We start from the raw sequence: 22,639 nt of genomic DNA, 5'->3' as shown, positions 1-22,639 counted from the left end.
CCCATGAAATGGCAGCAGCCATGTGAAGACAGCAAGCTGGGGTCATTTCGCCACTTCCCACCTCTCAGGGGAACCTGAGCAAGACATTGTTGAAAATAAGAATTGAATTCTTCTTGAAGCCTTGGAACTGAATACCAAATTGACTGCCACCACTTCTAGCGTGAGAAGATCCAGGATGACTGGTTTCAACACTGAGGCAACACTCAGACAGCCTTTGTGAAATGCATTGATTACTAATTTTCTTCATTTACCCCCACAGGCCATAACCCCCAATTTCTAGAGATCTGAGAGGGAAAAACAAATATGCAGGCATGGACTCACCTCTTCTGCTGGAAGCTCCTCTATTTTCCAGCTGCTTCTACCAGGAGCTCAGGTCTTGTGGGAAACGGGGACATGAGGGCCTTTTTTTTTTTTCCTTAGATGGAGACTTGTTCTGTCACCCAGGCTGGAGTGCAGTGTCATGATCTCAGCTTACTGCAACCTCTGCCTCACAGGTTCAAATGATTTTCCTGCCTCAGCCTCCCAAGTAGCTGATGAGGGCTTTTTATTGGCAATGCAGAGTCTCCCTCCCTCCTCTTCACACTTTTTTAAGAGGCCATGCCTCTTAACCCAATTTTGATTTAATTATAGCAGGGAACAAGGTTTTTATTAGTGATATATCTCCAGTTAACCATAACTTTAGTAAAATCCTTCATCCTTACAGTATACTTTTTTCTTTAATATGAAAGTAAAGGCCGGGCGCGGTGGCTCACGCCTATAATCCCAGCACTTCGGGAGGCCGAGGCAGGCGGATCACCTGAGGTCAGGAGTTCAAGTTCAGCCTGGCCAATATGGTGAAACCGCATCTCTAAAAAAATAAATAAATAAAAATAAAAGACCAAATTGCGATTATATTAAATTAGATCTAACATATTAAATTCACAACGTTATTTGAGAAATGTTTCCATCAGCTGTCAATAAAGGCAGTTTCTGTAATATGTTATGTGCTTCAAGCTTTGCTTATAATCCTAAAATAGGATTGCACTTGCAGTTTTGCAAAATGGTATAAATTCATGTACATCAGACTTAAAGGTAAGAGGTGCATGCATCCATTAAGCAAATTCTAGGTAATATTTTTTAGGTTTACAGTACATGTGCAGGTTTGTTATGTAGGCAAACTCATGTCAAGGTAGTTTGTTGTACAGATTGTTTATTTCCACTTATCTTCGGGTTTGAAAAAAAATTAATGATTCACAGGAATACCTGAAAATTGTGACAAATGACCATTCAATTCTTGTTGAATTTTGGGTACTTTACAGAGTGTTAGGATAAAAGTCAGAATCAAAAACCAGGGAATATTTTCTTGTGGTACTTACGTTCTCAAATAGAAATTGTTACCCATGAAAGATCGAGCACGGTAGCTCACGGCTGTAATCCCAGCACTTTGGGAGGCCGGGGTGGGTTGATCACAAGGTCAGGAGTTTGAGACCAGCCTGGCCAACATGGTGAAACCCCATCTCTACTAAAAATAAAAAATAAAAAAATTAGCCAGGCATGGTGGCAGCTGACTGTAATCCCAGCTACTCAGGAGGCTGAGGCAGGAGAACTGCTTGAACCTGGGAGGTGGAGGTTGCAGTGAGCCAAGACTGTCACTGCACTCCAGCCTGGGCAACAGAGCGAGACTCCATCTCAAAAAAAAAAAAAAAAAAGGAAAGAAAGAAATAAATTATTGTTACCCATGAAGTTAATTGCACTTTCTTTCATTTGTATCAACCCTGAATCTTTTCTTATTAACCTCTTTCTGTGTAGTGGGATCTTTACAGCTTTGTTTTCAAATTTCAAGTAATTTGAATAAAATCTTAGTATTTTCCCTAGCTTACACATTATCACATAATAAATGAATTTCTTCTTTAAAAAAAAAGAGGGCCAATTTTGGTCAGCTTTAATATGATTCCTTGGCTGGGTGTGGTGAATCCTGCCTGTATTCCCAGCACTTTTGGGAGGTTAAGGTGGGCAGATCGCTTGAACCCAGAAGTTTAAGACTGGCCTGGGCAATATGGTGAAACCTTGTCTCTACAAAAAATAGAAAAATTGCGCTTGTATGGTGTCGGGCACCTGTAGTCTCAGCTGCTGTGGAGACTGAGGTGGGAGGATTGCTTGAGCCCATGAGGTCAAGGCTGAAGTGAACTATGATCACTCTACTGCACTCCAGCTTAGGCAACAGAGAGAGACCTTGTCTCAAAATAAATAAATAAATAAAGTTCCTTATGATTTTAGATGACTCAGACTTGGGTCTTGTTCATTTATTTGCTTTTTCATTATTGTAAGTTAACATGTAGTAACTGTACATATTTATGGCATACAAAGAGCTGCAAGGATGACCTGGATTCTGGAATCAGTCCCCATCCCTTTGCTGAGCTCACCCTGCACTGGAACTTATGTCCCTCCCCACCTGCCCTGCTCTCAGGAGTGCTGCAGTTGCCTAGAGCTGAGGGTCTCTGTCCAGTTGAAACACATTTCTGGGCCAGATAACCTTTGGCCAACAGTGTCTACTGAAGGACTGTTCCTCAGGTGACTTCCGGTGTCTAATAAGGGGAGGGAGTTTGGAAAGAAAGGAACTTGGGGAATAGGGAGATCTAAGTGGTATTAAGGAATGCCTGCAAAAGTGAAAAGTGAGAGTTAATGCACCTGAGTGTTAATCAGAAATGGCTGATCTGGTGAGTCGCATTGGAATGGAGATGATGTCTGCTGCTCATTTCTGTAATGGCTGCACCTAGCACAGTGCCTGATCAATAGGTACTTAATACCTAATACCCCAATGAACAGAGCCATATTTTGCCAAGAAGGCAGAAAAGCCACAACTGCCATTGCCTGTGGCAACTCAGTGACTGGGGATGTGTGTGAGTAAGCTGAGTGTCAGCAGTGGGGAAAGAGTGAACTGGAGGTGAGAACTAATAAAGAAAACATTTAAAATTGGAAGAGAAGGGGGAATTAGTGACACAAGATACCCAAGAAGGTACAAGTTTGTGCAATCCAGAGCAAGGATAGATCAGCATTGGACTGATGCAAAATCAAGAAGGGAGAAAGTACCGTGTGACAAGAGACATTTCTTGTAGACAAGAGGTTTAGAAAGAGCTCTTTTGATGCCAGTTTTTCTCTATATTAATAGACTTCTCAGATAACTAGGAAAGAGGCAATTATGTATAGAGAAGTCTAGGACAAATAACATATGATCCTGCTTATATGTAGAATCTTAAGTCAAACTCAGAAGCAGAGAGTAGAATGATGGTTATCAAGGGCTGGGGGAGGAAGGGGCTGGGGAGATGTTGGTCAGATACAAAGTTTTAGTTAGACAGGTGGAATAAGTTCAGAAAATTTACTGTACAACATATTAATTATAGTTGATAGTAATATAATATATACTTGAAAATTGCTGAGAGTAAATTGTAAGTGTTCTCACCATAAAAAAATGTAATAGATGTTAATTACCTTAATTTAGTCATTTCCACAATGTATGCATACATAAAAACATCATGTTGCATGCCATAAGTACATATAATTATTATTTGTAAATTTAAAAATAAAAGTAATTTCAAAAAAAAGTAACAGGCATTGGACATGTAGAGGAGAGGCCAGAATTAAGTAGATGGGCCCTAAAAGTCAATGGGGTCAAATTTTTCTGTCTTTTGGTGCTATAATGCAACTGCACCTCAGCCATACCTACACACCTTTGGTTTCAGAAAAGACACATCTCTATAAATCTCAAAGGGACCTGGGGAAAAGTTTCCTCCATTCTTCCAGCATTGGTGAGGAAATAAAGCCCCTTTAGAAGTTAACTCTAAATAGTGGTTTTCAAAATGTGTTCACCAGACCAGCAGCAACAAAATCAACTGGGAACTTGTTAGAAATGCACTTTATCAGACAGGCGTGTTGGCTCACACCTGTAATCCCAGTATTTTGAGAGGCTGAGGTGGGTGGATCATGAGGTCAGGAGTTCAAGACCAGCTTGGCCAACATAGTGAAACCCTGTCTCTACCAAAAATACAAAAAGTAGCTGGGCAGAATGGTGTACGCCTGTAGTCCCAGCTACTCGGGAGGCTGAGGCAGGAGAATCACTTGAATCTGGGAGGCAGAGGCTGTGGTGAGCCAAGATCACACTACTGACCTCCAGCCTGGGCAACAGAAGAAGACTCTGTCTCAAAAAAAGAAAAGAAAAAAAGAAATGCACATTCTCAGGCCCTATTCCAGACCTAAAAATCAGAAATGTCAGGGGAGGGGGTGCATGCCAAAAATCTGTGTTTCAACAAGCCCTCCGGGGGGTTTCCGATGCAAGTTATAGTCTGAAAATCACTACTCTAAGCAGCCCTTGGTCTGGTTCTGAACTGTATGTGTGTCTGCCACCAGCACTCTTGTGTGAAGAAGCTCCCTTTATTAGATGGGTTTTTGCTACCAGTTTTCCAAGCAGGGGATAAATGGTCAAAAATTGCCTGCTCTTTCACTGAGTGCCTCCCAGGACTTCAAAAGCTGGCTGGGTTGGGGATGCAACATGGGGCTCTGGGACTGAATGGTACTTACCTGAGTCCCTCGGAGCCAGTCACACAACACTGGCCCCATTGAAGGTCAATACCTCCCTAATCCCATTCCCACCAAACTACCAAGACAATGCCACCTCACTGAAACAATTTCATCCATCAAATTGCAACTTGGAGGTTAGGTGAGATTTTCTTTGGATGGAATGGGAAGGATGTTAAGAAACCCCTCTCTGCCAGGCAAGCACACCTATGCTTTTCACTAAAGGTTCACTTTTATGAAGCAGGACAAGAAAACACAAGCTGCAGCGCCTCTTTTAGGAGATGGTGACTTCAGCACTAGGAAAGAGTGTGTTCCAGTGAGTTCCAGAGTAGGAATGTCACTGAGGGAACATCAATGCCTGGCGCAGCTACACACAAGCAAGCAGGGCTCCCATGTAGGTCAAAGGCCCCAGTACCAACTTCACTCTGTAGGGACGGAGGCCTGGCTTTGCATTTTGAGAGACTCCTTTTGAAATAGGCATCTATATTTAAAGAAGCTTTTTGCCTTATAGGGCAAGATTTTTCAGTTCTATAAACAGAGCATTGATAAGCAGCCACTCAACCTCATATGGAATGCCATCTTCAATTTGAGGAAATGAATAGTGCCCCGGAAATTATTGTAGTATAATTTATCATTTGCTCACCCTAAGTGACTTAACCTATTCTAACAGGATATTGTACAGGTAGAGTTATTCACCTCATGTTTACTAGTGGCTTTGCAGTTGAAATAATCTCTAAACAGCTATATTTTTTTAAATTGTTCAAGTTGCTAGATCCCATTATCAACTATCCTGTCCTCTTACTTTCTAACTCATATCTTGTGCTAACTAAGCTCACCATAGATATATTTAGTATTTGTCTAGAATCTCTGGAAAACAGGGAATCAGGATGTTATGGTGTTTCAATGTTTTTATTTTTATCAAAGCAATACATTTTAATTTATGGGACTATAATGCAGGTTAATATAGCACCTGTATGGCATCTTTCACATATGTATCTCCCATCCTGTTTCAAAGTGTCATCATCACAACCACAGGAGGTAGGTAGATGCTATAAGCACCAAGGCCTTCATTTTTCAAAAAAAAAATACACAGTTGAGACAAAATAATTTACCAAAATATACACAGCAAATCATTAGCAAAGCCAGAAACCAAATCCAGGACAATCCAGACATTTTCCACTATCCACTTCATCCAGTGGCTTTCCTTCCTCTCCCTTTAGCCTCTCAAAATTCAAAACATAGCACAAGCTCCATGTCAGATGGAGCCCTTTAGGGACTGCCAGCCATGTGAAATTCTCCACTATTCCCTCTCCTCTGCCTAGATTCAGGGGACTGAGAAGGCATTACAAATAGTGCCCTATGGGTTTCCTTACTTCTATGAGAAAAAGCCATCCCTTTACCTCTTGAACCGTGTTTATACCCAGGAACCACACTCTCAGCTTTTTTTAAGCTAGCCTGAAGCCAGTCAATACTAACATCATAATTTTTTCAATGGGATTATATTACAGTATAATTGAGATTTCATAGGTATAATTAAAATAATTAGTTTAATTTAAATAAAAGAATTTCTTCCTAAGAAAATGGTTCAACAAAAAATACACATCTGTCAGCTAGAAGTATTGGGTGCCACCACTCGGAACAGAGATCACCTACCCTAACCTTTGTCAATCCATGAACACCAATTTCAGACAACTACGAAAGGAAGAGTTATGGTCATGTGAACTCACAGGGAGGATGATCTCAGGCTAATGACTTCAATGTTTTGGAAGAGTGCAGTTGTGCAGCTGCTTTGAGTTTACACATGCCCCTAGTAGGCACATTTGCTCTCTCACATGACAAAGTGTCAGTTTCTAAGCCCCTTCTGTCAACCTCAGCACCATGAGGCAGGCAGAGTGGCCTGTGGCAAATGCATCCCAATTCATTAGTAACCAGTGGGCATACTTTGTGCAGCCACAAGAAGAGGTTAACTAAGGACCAGGCTCATGTAAAAAGAAAGCAAAGATTTATAAATAAATGCCTATGTCATTCATTTATTCAACAAGCATTGCTGAAAGTCTAAGACATTCTAGGCACTGTGAATGCCAAAATGAGTGGAATCCCAAACACAGGGAAGTACAATGGACATTTGAACAAACCCAGAAAATGTCCTGGACTCAGGCTATCTGCCTCCCCAACAAGCCTGAGGCTGGTGCCTAAGTCCCTCCCTTCTATGGAAGTTCTACCTTCCTCAGGCCTCCACTTCAAAGAGCAAACACCCAGGACAGGGAGCCCATCAAGCTCCATCCTCAGCTTCCATGCATTCCTCAGTTTATCAGATTGACACACTTGAGAGGGAAAGTCCAGGCAAAACTCAAACTCAAGAGGGATATGATGGGGGAGAAATAGTTTTCTTTTTTAAAAAAAATGGAGAGGAGGACGAAGAGGGAAAGTATCGGGAACCATTGTGACCAAAACTCTTAAAACAATATTCAAGGATTACAAATCACATTGAGACAGACTCACATCAGACATCACATGGCTTCTGATTCTTAGTCTACCTTTTTCTGGATGTGACTGAGTGGACTTTCCTTCTGCAGCTTCAGTAGGTACAGATCACTGCATCACACCAGCTTCAAATGCTTAAGTTAACAGCAAACTAATGATTTTCCTCCAGCTAGCCTGTAATTACACATGTACACATTTATCCACCTGGGCAAAATTTACAACTGGCTGGTTTCCCTTCAATACCACAGGACAAGATTAAAAGGAAGTGAGTAAGAGCCCAGCCATAGTGAATCTACAGCAAAAGGTAGGACTCAGGCAAAATATGCATGGCAAAAGACAGCCACGGTCAGCAGGATGATGCCATTGATGTTCACCACTGTCCTCCACAAAGGCTTTTCAGAGGTGTCTGTCATCTTCATCTTCATGGCTTTCTCCTCTTCCTCGGTCATCTTGGGTGCACTCTGCTGCTCCAGCCCACAAAACAGATCATAGGCTCTCCTGAAGAATCCTTTCCTCTCCTCAGGAACTTCTGTGTCTGGGCAAAAGCATAGAAGAATTACTGGACACAGAAGTAGGACAGACTAGAAAAGTTTCCAGGGGAGATGCCACACCATGAAGCACCTGCTATTCTGCAGAAATTTCCTCAAAACAAGAAATTTCCCCCATATTTTCTTGTTTTAAGGAATGAAAATAGTAGAAAATGTTCCAATAAACTTAATGACAAAACAATCTTACTATCTACATATTTAGGACCAGCTAGGCTAAGCTTTATCTCTATCAGGCCCAATGCAAATTTATTTTTATTTGGAACAGTCAGCTCAAATAATAGTTTATGATAAAGGCACATTAATAATGGGCTGGGGAATTGTGCCATAGGAAGGACCCACCTCTGAAACACAAAATCTCATATCTCTTCACTACATCACCAGAAAGCAATCTGGCTGGCATGACTCAGGAGTGCTTTGGCTACATCTGTCCTTTCTAAATCCAGCCAGGTGGTAAGAATTGGTCTGAACAGCTCCTGATGCAGTGCAGCAGTGATCAATACTTCCCAGGGTTAGGATCTAATGTCACATGTCAACACTGCTTAATCAAACCATCCACACATGGCCCTGGTACTCAACTCGGATGCCCACCAAGGGAACTGAGCCCAGGCATGGCCCTGGAGGTACACAAACCTCATTTCAAATACCCACTCTGCCACTCACTAGATAAGAGATCAAGCCCATTGTGCATTCAGCACCACAGTCACAGACCCTGCAAAGCACTTTCCTAATTTTACAAGTCACTGAATTTTATCTTTATTTTTTAAGAGACAGAGTCTTGCTCTGTTGCCCAGACTGGAGTACAGTAGTGGTCATCATAACTCACTGCAGCCATGAACTCCTGGGCCAAACGATCCCTCGACCTTGGCCTTCTTAGTAGCTAAGCTGGTACTATAGGTGCATGCCACCATGCCCAGCTAATTTTTTAATTTTTTTGTAGAGTCAGGGTCTCAGTATGTTGCCCAGGCTGGTCTTGAACTCCTGGACTCAAGCAATCTTCCCACCTTGGCCTTCCAAAGTGCTGAAATTACAGATGTGGGCCACCAGGCCCAGCCTCACAGAATTTTAGAACCAGCAAGAATCTCAGTGACCAAGTTCACACATGAGACCATAGAGTTGGGACCAAAACCTAGCTTTATGGTGTTGTGAATTCACATCCCTTATCTTCAGTAATAGAATTAGATAAATAATAGCTTCTTCATTCTATAAATGAAGAATTTAATGATTTAATGAGAGAGCTTCTACTTCTTATTGTGGTGGAGCCTCTCTTATTGTGGTAGACCCTCTTCCACACTCAAAATACTCCTAAACTGTGTCCCTTGACACTGTAGATGTCAAGAGGTGTAAGTCTCTTTCCATTCTCTCCTTTCTCTCACACACTCACACCTCTCCCTTTTGACTAACTCCACCAGAATAGCAGAATGGGGAAGAAGGAGTAAGAAGCTAGGATCACTGACCAGCTCAAGTGAGAAATACATGGCTTTCTGGGTCAATTAAAAAGTTAAATGGCCTTAGGAAATTCTCTGTCTCATTTTCCTGTTTGGGGAGGGAAGGAAAATTGGAAGAATTGTACTTGTATTATCTGCCTTAAGAGGATGATGCAGTGCTGAAATGAATCACTAAAGTGTTTATAATTAAAATATGTGATGATCATATCATTATCAATGATGGTGGTGGTGGTGGTGGTGGTGGTGGTGGTGGTGATGATATGAGGATAATGATGTACCTGAAAGGCTTCTTGTGTTGATGCTTCCTAGAGAATGGTGAGTGTGACACCCATGGTCTGTAAAAGCCCTCAAGAGAATTTAGTTTATTGTGCTTTAATAGAATAGGATGTTCAGTCTGATTTCAACCTAAGTTCATGGAAACAGACAGAATTTGAGTGCTGCCATGAACTTCAGAGATACCAAATCAATTCTCTAGCCAGTATGGATGTTCCCTCTATAGAATCCTTGATAAATGTATACATACTGCTCATCCCTGCCCAGACCAACTCAATTAGAAAACTATTCCTTCAAAGCAATCATGATGGTGATAATTATAGCCAATTCTTATGGCAGAGCATAAGAGGTATGGGTTTCCATTTAGAATACTTTTATGTGAAGAATCTGAGCTTTAGAACAATGGAATCACTTTCCCAGCATAGTAGGAAGAGAATTCATATTTCAATTCCATTTCTTCATGATTCCAAATCTCAGAAACCATCTCTGCACTATTCTGACTCCTTACTCTGAGTTAAAATTGGATGAATTCTTTTCACCCACCATTGTTAAGTCTGCCTTCTGGCATAAAAATAATCTCTTCTTCCACAATAAGACCTTCGACACTCAAAATACTCCTAATCCATTTAAAATCTAACCCTTTAAAATCTATGATATTCTCACACAGTGTGGAGACATTTTTGGAAGCAGGAGAAGTAGAGGGCATGTTCCTGCCTGCCTGCTCTGGGGAAGCAGGAAGGGGCTGACTGTTTTCAGCACCATGGCCAGCTGCTGTGGCTCCACACTCCCTCCGGTATTTGTAGTCACAGGTTTTAGAACTGAAAGGTCCTCAAAGATCAAGAGCAGATTGTAGCAAAGTTGAGAACTTAGGCACAGCCTCTCCCTCCCTAAGCCTCAATTTACATGTCTATAAAATGAGGTGATAAGACCAAATGATCTCTAGGGCTCTTTCCTGAGTTAGAATTCTATGACGTTCCTGATGGCCAGATTCAGAACTTGTTCTGCGCTACACCTGCGCTCTCCTTCAGATGGAGTGACGATGAGGCCTCCAGCCCAGTACCAGGTAAAGCACGTATGACTTTGAGCCCTCATATCTCTGCACACCACACACCTCCACAATTATCCTCCACATGTGCAAGTCCCCCATGTAGAGAGGAAGGTTACAATACTAAAGTAGAAGAAAGCATTAACTTCAAGGATAAGCCTTCGGGCACTGACTATGCATTATTTATTGGTCTTCCTGAGAAATTGGATCTTCTATATTTGATATTGTAAGCCAGTACAACATAAGATCCCAAGGGCCTCTATCTCATCTTGATGTCACTAGAACTGACCATACCCTTGGTTTCATCTGTCCTCTATGTCAAAAGAACTCAAACTCTTTTTTCTTTTTCTTTTTCTTTTTTTTGAGATGGAGTCTTGCTCTGTTGCCCAGGTTGGAGTGCAGTGGTGCGATCTCAGCTCACTGCAACCTCCTTCTCCTGGGTTAAAGCAATTCTCCTGCCTCAGCCTCTTGAGTAGCTGGGACTACAGGCATGTGCCACTATGCCCAGCTAATTTTTTGTATTTTTAGTAGAGAAAGGATTTCACCATGTTAGCCAGCCTGGTCTCAAACTCCTGACCTAGTGATCTGCCCACCTCAGCCTCCCAAAGTGCTGGCATTACAGGCGTGAGCCACCACACCCAGCCTCAACTCTTCTCTTATCCCCAGCCATTCCCCAAATCAAGACAGGGTGGCAAATTCCTCACCCACACTTACTCACTGAGCACTGTCAAATATGAAGGGTGAGAATCCAATCAAAAATGGTCAAAAGGTTTGAACAGACGTTTCTCAAAAGACAATATATAAATGGCAGACAGGTACATAAAAAGGTGCTCAACATCATTAATCATAGAAATGCAATCAAAACTATAATGATATATCATCTCATCACAGTTAAAATGGATTATACCCAAAAGATGGGAAATAATAAATGCTAATGAGGATGTGGAGAAAAGGGGAAACCTTGTACACTGTTGGTGGGAATGAAAGTTAGTATGACCACCAACAATATGGAGAACAGTTTGGAGGTTCCTCAAAAAACTAAAAATAGAGCTACCATATGATTCAGCAATCCCACTGCTGGGTATATACCCAAAAGAAAGGAAATTAGTATATTGAAGAGATATCTGCAGCCCCATGTTTGTTACAACACTATTTATAATGGCTAAGATTTGGAAGCAACCTAAATGTCTATCAACAGACGAATGAATGAAGAAAATAGGTACATATACACAATGGAGTACTATTCAGACATAAAGAAAGAATGAGACCCTGTCATTTACAACAACATGGATGGAACTGGAGATCATTATGTTAAGTGAAATAAGGCAGCCGCAGTAAGACAAACATCACATGTTCTCACTTATTTGTGAGATCTAAAAATCAAAACAATTGAACTCATGGACATAGAGAGCAGGAAGATGGTTACCAGAGGCTGGGAAGGGTAGTGGGGATCTGGGGATGGGGTAGGGATGGTTAATGGGTACAAAAAAAATAGAAAGAATGACTAAGACCTACTATTTGATAGCACAACAGGACGACTATAGTCAATAATAATTGTACATTCTAAAATTAACAGTGCAACTGGATTGTTTGCAACTCAAAGGATAAATGCTTGAGAGGATGGATATCCCATTCTCCATGATGTGCTTATTTCACACTGCATGCCTGTATCAAAACATCTCATGTACCTCATAAATATATAACTTACTGTGTACCCACAAAATTTGTTTAAATATAAAGGGTGAGGGAGCTGGAATGATTCTGTACCCTTTCCTCCCCTTGAACTCAGAGTGAACTTCCCCCAAACCACTTATCCATTTCATCCCCACTCTGCTCCTCACTACCCTGGAAGGGAGACATCTGAGCTCTGATAGTCATTTAGGGAAGGCTTCAGTAAAGTTATCATGTAGAAGTAAGTTTCATGGTTTGGGGATCTGCTCTGGGTCATAAATCACCTATTTCAATGGTCTCCTTAGGGTCTTCTTTGATGTTCTCCTCTTCCACATCCAGGTCAATACGCTCCTCTTTGCTGTTGCGCAGACTCCAACACAGACGATAAAGCTGCAGAGAAGGCAGAGCAGGTCAACAGAAAGATCCAAATAGCATCTTGGGACAAGAAGTTAGGGAAGCAAAGAGATATGCATAAAGGAAGGGAAGGGAATGTGGCCTCTCAGTACCAACAAGGACATACATAACAATTCCCATCCACAACATTATCTCTAAAAATATTGGTAACTTAGATGAAAGTAATATACATATATACATTAGCCTCTATGATACATGTATATTCAGAGCCAAAAGGCTGCCTCATAGAGAAATATTTGTTGAATGAACTCTTTCATGTTTGCATGATAAATAAATTTGTTCCTTTTAGCACTGGCAGTAGGAAGCAACAAAGACAGCCATTGTCCAGGTTAGGAGTATAAGTTCAGATTTTTTTACTATGTCACATTATGGGGATTAGAATCTAGAATAATGAGCCAAAATAGAATATGGTAGAGCAGGGGACACAGTTTCTATTGATATAGTCAAGAGCATGAACCAAAAACTTGATCTAGAGCATGAACTTGGTCTAAGGCATGAACTAGAAATGTGTTTGGGACTGTGATACTTTTTTTTTAAAGAAAGAAAAGAAAGAGAAAGGGGAAGAGAGAACAGGAGTCTTGCTCTGTTGTCCAGGCTGGAATGCAATCTAAAAATAGGTATTAAAAACCTCTTTTATGCTGACAATTGTGCTTAACAGGGAGACAGGAAGGAATAAGGGAAGAAAATAACAAACAGCCAACCAATATTTCATTTAAGTCTGTGAAATGCTATGCAAATGCTGAAGAGTGATTTACTTCCAATTATGTGGTCACTTTCAAAATAGGTGTAATGTGATACTGAGAAAAATGTATGCTCTGTGGACCTGGGGTGAAGAATTCTATAAATATTCACTGAGTTTACTTGTTCCAGGTCTGAGTTCAAATCATAGATGTCCCTGTTAATTTTCTATCTCATTGATCCATCGAATATTAACAATGTGGTGTCAGAGTCTCCCGCTATTATTGTGCGGGAGTCCAAGTCTCTTTACAAGTCATTAAGACCTTGTCTTATGTATCTGGGTGTTCCTATAATGGGTGCATATATATTTATGATCATTGACTCCTGTTGTTGCATTGATCCTTTTACCATTATATAATGTCCTTCTTTGTTTCTTTTAGTCTTTGTTACTATTAAAGTTTATTTTTTCTGAGACGAAAGTTACAACTCCTGTTTTTTTTCTCTCCATTTGATTGGTAAGTCTTCCACCAACCCTTTGTTTTGAGTCTTTGTGTATCCTTGCTTATGAGACGAATCTGGATACAGTGTACCGATAGGTTTTGACTTTTTATTCAATTTGTCTGTCTGTGTCTTTGCTTGGGGCATTTAATCCATTTAAATTTAGGATTAATATTGATATTTATGAGTTTAATATTGTCATTTAATGCTAGGTGGCTATTTGTCCATTAGTTGATACAGATTCTTCATTATGGAGATACTCTTTACCTTTTGGTAAGTTTTTGGGTTGACTGATACTGGTTGTTCCTTTCTGTGTATAGTGCTTCTTTCAGAAGCTCTTGTAAAGCAGGCCTGGTAGTGATGAAATCTCTGAGTGCTTGCTTGTTTGTGAAAAATTTTATTTTTCCTTCATTTATGAAGCTTAGTTTGGCTGGATATGAGATTCTGGGTTGAAAATTTTTTTCTTTGAGGATATTAATATTGACCCCCCTCTCTTCTAGTTTGTAGGGTTTCTGCTGAAAGATCTGCTGTAAGTCTGATAGGCTTCCCTTTATGGGTAACCTGACCTTTCTCTCTAGCTGCCCTTAGAATGTCCTCCTTTATTTCAACCCCGGTGAATCGAACGATTATGTGTCTTGGGGTTGCTCTACTTGAGGAATATCTTTGTGGTGTTCTCTGTATTACCTGGAGTTGAGTATTATCCTGCCTTACTAGGTTAGAAAGTTTTCCTGAATAATATCCTGAAGAATATTTTCCAGCTTGGAATCATTCTCTTCATGACATTCAGGTACACCTACCAAATGTAAATTAGGTCTTTTTACATAGTCCCATATTTCTTGGAGACTTTGCTCATTCCTTTTTACTCTTTCTTCTCTAATCTTGTCTTCTCATTTCATTTCATTAAGTTGGTCTTCGACCTCTGATATCCTGTCTTCTGCTTGATCAATTTGACTGTTAAAACCTGTGCATACTTTGCAGATTTCTCATATTGTATTCTTCAGTTCCATTAATTCACTTATATCCCTCTCTAAATTGTCTATTCTCCTTAGGATTTCATCAAACCTTTTTTCAAGGTTCTTAGTTTCTTTACATTGGGCTAGAACATGTTCTTTTAACTCACAGAAGTTTCTTATTATCCACCTTCTGAAGCCTAATTCTGTTATTGGAATGCACTCATTCTCCATCAGGCCTTGTTCCCTTGTTGATGAGGAACTGTGATCCTCTGTAGAGGGAGAGGCATTCTGATTTTGAGTATTCTCAGCCTTTTTATGCTGGTTTCTTCCTGTCATTGTAAATTTATCCATCTGTGGTCTTTGTAATTACCAATTTTCAAATTAGGTCTCTGAGTGGATGGCCAACTTGTTAATTCCCAGTGCCAGAATCTGAGCAACCCACTGTTCTGGCTAAAACAGTGGTGTTAAGATTGATGGTGCTTTTCTGCCTGGGAATCTCCGGTCTGGCTTCCTTCTTGGATCCCTTTTTCAATCAGCTAAATAGGTGACTCTGCCTTTCAGGAGCTCCAAACGTTGACCACAAGGGGACCCAGTCCCGTTTACTCTACACCAAGAACTGCCAAGCCAAGGCACCAGCAAAACTGCCGCGCCAGCCACAAGAGTCACGCTGGCGACCCGTGGGACTCCTCCACTGGGAATCTCCTGGTCTATGAGCAACAAAAATTCGTCTGAAAGTGTGGTGTCCTCTCGTTCTCTGTGCTTTCACTGGGAGCTACAATCCTGAGCTGCTAGTAATTGGCCATCTTGGATCTCTCTCCCGGAACTGTGATACTTTCAAAGACTTGAGACATGAGGCAGCAGTTGATACAACACAAAGAAAGCCTTTGGCAGCCAATAGATGTGATGCAGTTCTGCCCCTATAAAAGTAGTCCTTGTTTGACATTAAGGTTTGTCACTGCTCTTAAAATTTTGGCAATGAAGTTGAAGATCTCTTAGGAATTCCATAAGCCCTTCCGTAAGACATTTGTATGTGTATGCATGAGTAAAGTAAAGGATTAACAAAAATCCTTCTTTGTTTCTTTAGAAATAAACATGACCTTGGGTTAACTTTCTGGCTCTGTTCTTTTGGAAACCTGGAAATCTGTGTTGAGTTACCAGACTATTAATAAAAATGGCCTGTAATTGGCCATCTTTGTCTAAACTAGGAGAGCTACGAATAAATTCTAAACCAGTGGGGGCATCTAGAGTTAAAGAAGAGTAATTGCAACTTTTGAAGTCTTGAAATCAATTAGACTTTGATATTGTTAGAAATGTTTTACATCCTATGGTCAATTTTTGGTGGATTGATTTAGAAAAACATCAAGAGGAAAACTATATTTTAGATTTCCCTGAGTAGACTGATTCTTGCAACTAGGTATGTTCTTTGCTGGGACCTTTAAAATCTTTGACCATGGGACAGTTACAAGAAATATCAGTTTCTATTTGGAACACAGGCTTCTAAGCCAGGTAGCTCTGTCCCACCCGTATGATCTTGCACACCTGAGCTGTCACTTGGGAAGCAGGTTTCAGAGAATACGCTCTGGAATAAATCGTAGACAACTGTGAGGACTCCCATTAAAGACATGGGCTTGATATCAGCCTGTTGGCACACCATGTTTCCTGGAATGTACCCTTCCACATGAAACCAATGGCAAGTTATATGATTGTAAGATAAATAATTTCGCTGAGGCTAACCAAGCATGTTGTAGCACATCAACATCGCTAATCATCAGAGAAATGCAAATCAAACAGTAATGAGATATCGTCTCATCCCATTTAAAATGGCTTTTACCAAAAAGACAGGCAATAATGAATGCTGGTGAGGATGGGGAGAAAGGGAAACCCTCAAACCCTGTTGGTGGGAATGTAAATTAGTACAGTTGCAATGAAGAACACTATGGAAGTTCCTCAAAATACTAAAAATAGAGCTACCATATATATCCAGCAATTCTACTACTGGATATATATCCAAAAAGAAAGTAAACCAGTATATCAAAGAGATATCTGTACTCCCATATTTACTGCAGCACTATCCACAATAACCAAGATGTGGAATCAATCTAAGTGTCCATTGACAAATGAACGGATAAAGAAAATGTGGTACAGGCTGAGCGTGGTGGCTCACGCCTGTAATCCCAGTACTTTGGGAGGCTGAGGTGGGTGGATCACAAGGTCAAGGGATAGAGATCATGATGAAACCCCATCTCTACTAAAAAATACAAAAAGTAGCTGGGTGTGGTGGCGTGCGCCTGTGGTCCTAGCTACTTGGGAGTCTGAGGCAGGAGAATTGCTTGAACCCAGGAGGTAGAGGTTGCAATGAGCCGAGATCATGCCACTGCACTCCAGCCTGGCAACAGAGCAAGACTCTGTCTCAAAAAAGAAAACAAACAAACAAAAAAGAAATAAAACGTCATACAAATATACAATAGAGTATTATTCCACCATAAAAAGAATGCAATCCTGTCATTTGCAACAACATGTATGGAACTGCAAGCCATTATGTTAAGTGAAATAAGCCAGCCATAGAAAGACAAATTTCTCATGTTCTCACTCATACATGAGAGCTAAAACTTTTAAAAACTGAACTCATGGAAATAAAGAGTAGATCGATGGTTACTAGAGGCTAGGACGGGTAGCAGCAGGGGATGGAGGACAGAGTGGAGATGGTTAATGGGTGCAAAAATACAGTTAGAATGAATTAAGGTCTAGTATTTGGTAGCACAATAAGGTGGCTAGGCTTAACATTAATTTATTTTATATATATTATTAAATTATTATAAAATAATAATTTATTTTTTATATATACATATATAATTTAAAGACAGAGTCTCAGTATGTTGTCAGTCTGATCCCAAACTCCTGGACTCAAGCGATCATCCCACCTTGGCCTCCCAAAGTACTGGGATTACAAGCATGAGCCACCATATTCTATATTTTAAAAGAACTAAGAGTGGAATTGGAATGTTCCTAACACAAATAAATAATAAATGCTTGAGGCAGTGGACACCCAAATTACCCTGATTTCATCATTATATGTCTGTATCAAAACATTATATGTACCCCATAGTTATATACAACTATTATGTACCCATAATAATGAAAAATTTTTTAAAAATTAAAGAACATTGCATCATGAACACAAAACAAGGACAGATCCCCTAAATGGATACTCACATGCACATCTGGAATGGGCTTGGTGAGGAGGGAGATGACCACGATACTGATGACAGAAATGACGAAGAGGATAATAGCAAAGTACAAGTAGTGCACCCCACAGATAATCGTGGGACAGTTGCTGGGCTCCATGCAGCTCCCGGTTCCATAGGCAAACTCAGTAATCATACGTGAAACCCCAATCAGAAATCCTAGGATCAGTCCCCAAAAGGCTCCCTATAAAAGAAAACCCTGGGTTAACTCATGCTTAACACACAAAACAGATGGTCTTTCTAACATTCTTGGGGGAGGCACAGGCAGAGGCAAAGGAATAGAGGTAGGAGAAGTAGCTCCAGGCTGTCTGAACCCAGAATGCTGGCGTTCAGAATATGGCAAGGACTGCTATGCAAGACCTTCAGTGTGTCTGTCTATCATATTTCAGCAACACGATTTCACCTCGATCATTAAACAAGAAGCCATTAACATAATGGGGTAACAGTGTCTAATAACTGGAATAGAGTATCATCCTCACGCTTGATTCCAAAAATTACCTTTATCTTGAAAAATAATTTGAGCTTCTCTACCTGCAGCCACTGTCAACACCAATCTCCACATTTATGAATATTCAGATAAAGGTAATTACTTATGAGGTAATTTGTATTTCACAAGGACATGGGAAAAGAAATTAAGTCTTTGAAAGATGAAGGAAAAAGAAACTTAAAACTTATCCATCAAAATATAAATAACACTTTTTCATCCCCCTTTGTAGATTATTTTATAAACTATTTTTAGTTTGAGAACATCAAATTATGCTGTGTTTTTACAGTAAATTTTGGATTTGCATATTAGAAATATGGAGGACTTTAAGAGACCAGAAACATGAGGGGACAATTTTTCAGTTTTGGTTTTTTTGGGTTTTTTTTTACTCTTTCCTTCTTTCCCTCCCTCCCTTTTCCTTTCTACCTTTCCCTTAGGCAAGTACTCACCTAGGTTTAAGTCTGGCAGGCCAGTGACAAAGTAGAATGTGTTCTTAGAAGGGTGATGCAAAAGAGCTTTCATGTTTTTTGTGTTTTCTGTTTGTTTGTTTTTTGAGACAGAGTCTCACTCTGTCACCCAGGCTGGAGTGCAGTGGCACGATCTTGGCTCAATGCAACCTCTGCCTCCTGGGTTCAAGTAATTCTCCTGCCACAGCCTCCTAAGTAGCTGGAATTACAGGTACCTGCAACCATGCCCAGCTAATTTTTGTATTTTTAGTAGAGATGGGGTTTTACCATGTTGGCCAGGTTGGTCTAGAACTCCTGATCTCATGATCCACCTGCCTTGGCCTCCCAAAGTGCTGGGATTATAAGCATGAGCCACTGCACCGGGCTGCTTTCATAGTTTTATCAGGTGCTGGTCAGACTCTTTGCTAGTCATTGCTACCCCTATACTTTCTATTCCAAGTGTATTAAATTATCACCTATCCCCTACACATGGCATGTGTTTTCCTCTCCAGGTCTTTGTATATAGGTCATTCTACCTGGGAGAATATGGGCTCATCTCTTCCTGGTAACCTCATTCTAGCTTAAATAGAACAAGCTACACAAGGTGGGTGCACCCTTTCTTGCTGTAGCCACAGCACTGTGGACACAGATCCAAGCCAGCACCAACCCTACTGCCATGGAATCACTCATTCAGTTCTCTGTCTCCCAGTCTGAACTAGGGGGTTGCTCAGGGAAGGAAGCAAATTTCATTCACTTTTTGTTGCTAGTGCCTTACGTTATGCTGGCATCTGCAAGTGACTTCTAGATGAAGAAATGAATAAGGAAAAAGAAAAAATGTGTTCCCCATTCATCCCCCATACACTATTTCACTCAAAAAAGAATATTTCTTAGCTGGGCACAGTGTGCCTGAAGTCCTCCCTACTTTGGAGGCTGAGGCAGAAGGGATCACTTGAGCTCAGAAGTTTGAGACTAGCCTTACAACACAGTGAGATTCCCATCTCAAAAAAAAAATCAATAAATTTGCCATGAAATAATTTTTTTATTCAAAATTTCTTATAATAAAAACTCTCAACAAATTAAGTACAAAAGTAACATACCTCAAAAACAATAAAGACTAAAAGCTATATATGACAAACTCACAGCTAACATCATACTGAATGAGGAAAAATGGAAAGACTTTCCTCTAAGATCTGGAAAAAGAAAGGGATACTCACTTTCATTTTCATTCAACATAGTACTGGAAGTCCTAGACAGAGCAATCAGGCAAGAGAAAAAATAAAGGGCATCCAAATGGGAAAAGAAGACAAATTGGCCTCATTTACAAATGATATGATCTCATATTTAGAAAAACCTAAAGATTCCACCAAAGGGGTCACTTTTTTAGTTAATTTCTTTTTTTTTTTATTTTTTTATTGCATTTTAGGTTTTGGGGTACATGTGCAGAACATGCAAGATAGTTGCATAGGTACACACGTGGCAGCGTGATTTGCTGCCTTCCTCCCCTTCACCTATATCTGGCATTTCTCCTCATGCTATCTCTCCCTAACTCCCCACCCCCCACTGTCCTTCCCCTATTCCCCCAACAGACCCCAGTGTGTAGTGCTCCCCTCCCTGTGTCCATGTGTTCTCATTGTTCAACACCCACCTATGAGTGAGAACATGCAGTATTTCATTTTCTGTTCTTGTGTCAGTTTGCTGAGAATGATGTTCTCCAGATTCATCCATGTCCCTACAAAGGACACGAACTCATTGTTTTTGATGGCTACATAATATTCCATGGTGTATATGTGCTACATTTTCCCCATCCAGTCTATCATCGATGGGCATTTGGGTTGGTTCCAGGTCTTTGCTATTGTAAACAGTGCTGCAATGAACATTCATATGCATGTGTCCTTATAGTAGAATGATTTATAATCCTTTGGATATATACCCAGTAATGGGATTGCTGGGTCAAATAGAATTTCTATTTCTAGGTCCTTGAGGAATAGCCACACTGTCTTCCACAATGGTTGAACTAATTTACACTCCCACCAGCAGTGTAAAAGTGTTCCTATTTCACCACATCCTCTCCAGCATCTGTTGTCTCCAGACTTTTTAATGATCGCCATTCTAATTGGCGTGAGATGGTATCTCAATGTGGTTTTGATTTGTATTTCTCTAATGACCAGTGACGATGAGCATTTTCTCATATGTTTGTTGGCCTCATGTATGTCTTCTTTTGTAAAGTGTCTGTTCATATCCTTTGCCCATTTTTGAATGGGCTTGTTTGTTTCTTTCTTGTAAATCTGTTTAAGTTCTTTGTAAATTCTGGATATCAGCCCTTTGTCAGATGGGTAAACTGCAAAAATTTTTTCCCATTCTGTTGGTTGCTGATTCACTCTACTGACTGTTTCTTTTGCTGTGCAGAAGCTGTGGAGTTTGATTAGGTCCCATTTGTCTATTTTGGCTTTTGTTGCACTCTTAATGAAACCCTGACCTACCTTTCCAGTCACGTCTTCCATCTTTCACATTCACAAACTCCCCGTGAGCCAGGTGAGATTCCATACAAGTCCTTCAACCTCACTCCTGTCCTTCTACTTCTGCCTAAAAGTTCTGGACAGTGCTGTTCTCTGACTTGAATGCCATGTCTTTCCTCTCCAACTTCAAATCCTTCTAGTTCCAGCTGCTCCAAGAGGCCTTCCCTGACAGTTTCAGCCTCTGCTGATAAAGCCTTTCCTAAATCCCTTCCTGCTCATATTATGTGCTGCATTATATCCCTTACTTGTTTTGCACTTTGTTTTATGTATAAACTGCTTGAGCACCAGGACTTTGTCTTCACGCAGCCCCAAGAGGTGCTGGCTGGAAAACCGAGTTCACAGTACAGCACTGGAGGTATCTTGCGCTAGGACTTTCTCTCGCTCACCTAGGAGCTACAAATTTCCTAGGGAGTGCCAGGCAGTCAGGTCAAAATCACCAATATTAGATAGAAAATCTAATCTTGGCCCATAATTCTAGCACTTTGGGAGGCTGAGGTGGGAGGATCACTTAAGGTCAGGAGTTCAAGACCAGCCTGGGCAACATAGTGAGACCTCATCTCTATTTAAAAAAAAAAATTAAGAAAATCTAATCTTGGAAGAGGAGACAGAGAGCATGTGAACCCCCATACCAACTCCCAAGGAGCTCACTCCAACAGAGAGCCCCATGGTCCCTGGAGGCTTTCCCTACAAACCCTCAGCAGTACATCCATGTCTGCTCAAGATCTCTGGGAAATAGAATCCCTCCCATAGAGAATATGCAAACTCACATGGAAACTTCTATGCCAGAATGACTTTTCTGGACATGCCCAGATGATACCTACCGGCTCATTGACTCTCTTCCAGAAAATACCAAGCAGGAAGACAGCTGCAATGGGTGGTCCCAAATAACTGGTGATGGACTGGATGTAATCGAAGAGCTGCCCACTTTGTGCTGATTGCACAATGGGCACCCAGGCAATGCTGATTCCAATCAGCAACAGGATAAACAACCTGAAATTAAAGCCCCCACAACAAAGTGTCAATAAGTAGCTCTGCATGAGTATACCTTACTATGTATTATATATATACATACATACGTACATACATACATACATACATACATACATACATACATACATACACACACTACCACCAGCACCACTACCAGCAGCAAATATGACCACAGCACAAAAAAATAATTAGCAGGCTGGGTGCGGTGGTTCACGCCTATAATCCCAGCACTTTGGGAGGCTGAGGCGGGTCGATCACGAGGTCATGAGTTCGAAACCAGCCCGGCCAACATGGTAAAACCCCATCTCTACTAAAGATACAAAAAATTAGCCGGGCATGGTGGCATGTGCTTGTAATCCCAGCTACTAGGGAGGCTAAGGCAGGAGAATCACTTGAAC

At 40.7% G+C, this 22,639-nt stretch overlaps 1 protein-coding gene across 3 annotated transcripts in view; it reads right to left on the bottom strand.

Annotated features, from left to right (window-relative positions):
- Positions 1 to 5,441: 5,441 nt before the first annotated feature.
- SLC5A1 (solute carrier family 5 member 1) overlaps positions 5,442 to 22,639 on the bottom strand; it is a 145,306-nt gene continuing 128,108 nt past the window's right edge. For all 3 annotated transcript variants that reach the window (XM_078339114.1, XM_078339113.1, XM_002743701.6), the window contains 4 exons: positions 22,073 to 22,241; positions 17,774 to 17,989; positions 12,302 to 12,407; positions 5,442 to 7,570 (listed from right to left, as the gene is read on the bottom strand). In XM_078339114.1, coding sequence (XP_078195240.1) covers positions 7,347 to 7,570; positions 12,302 to 12,407; positions 17,774 to 17,989; positions 22,073 to 22,241 — 715 coding nt within the window. In that variant the 3' untranslated portion in view covers positions 5,442 to 7,346. The remainder of the gene's footprint in view (positions 7,571 to 12,301; positions 12,408 to 17,773; positions 17,990 to 22,072; positions 22,242 to 22,639) is intronic.

Source organism: Callithrix jacchus, chromosome 1, assembly GCF_049354715.1.
Source record: "Callithrix jacchus isolate 240 chromosome 1, calJac240_pri, whole genome shotgun sequence".
NCBI lineage: Eukaryota > Metazoa > Chordata > Mammalia > Primates > Cebidae > Callithrix > Callithrix jacchus.
The sequence above is the reverse complement of the archived record's forward strand: the minus strand, read 5'-3'. Positions and strand labels throughout refer to the sequence as shown.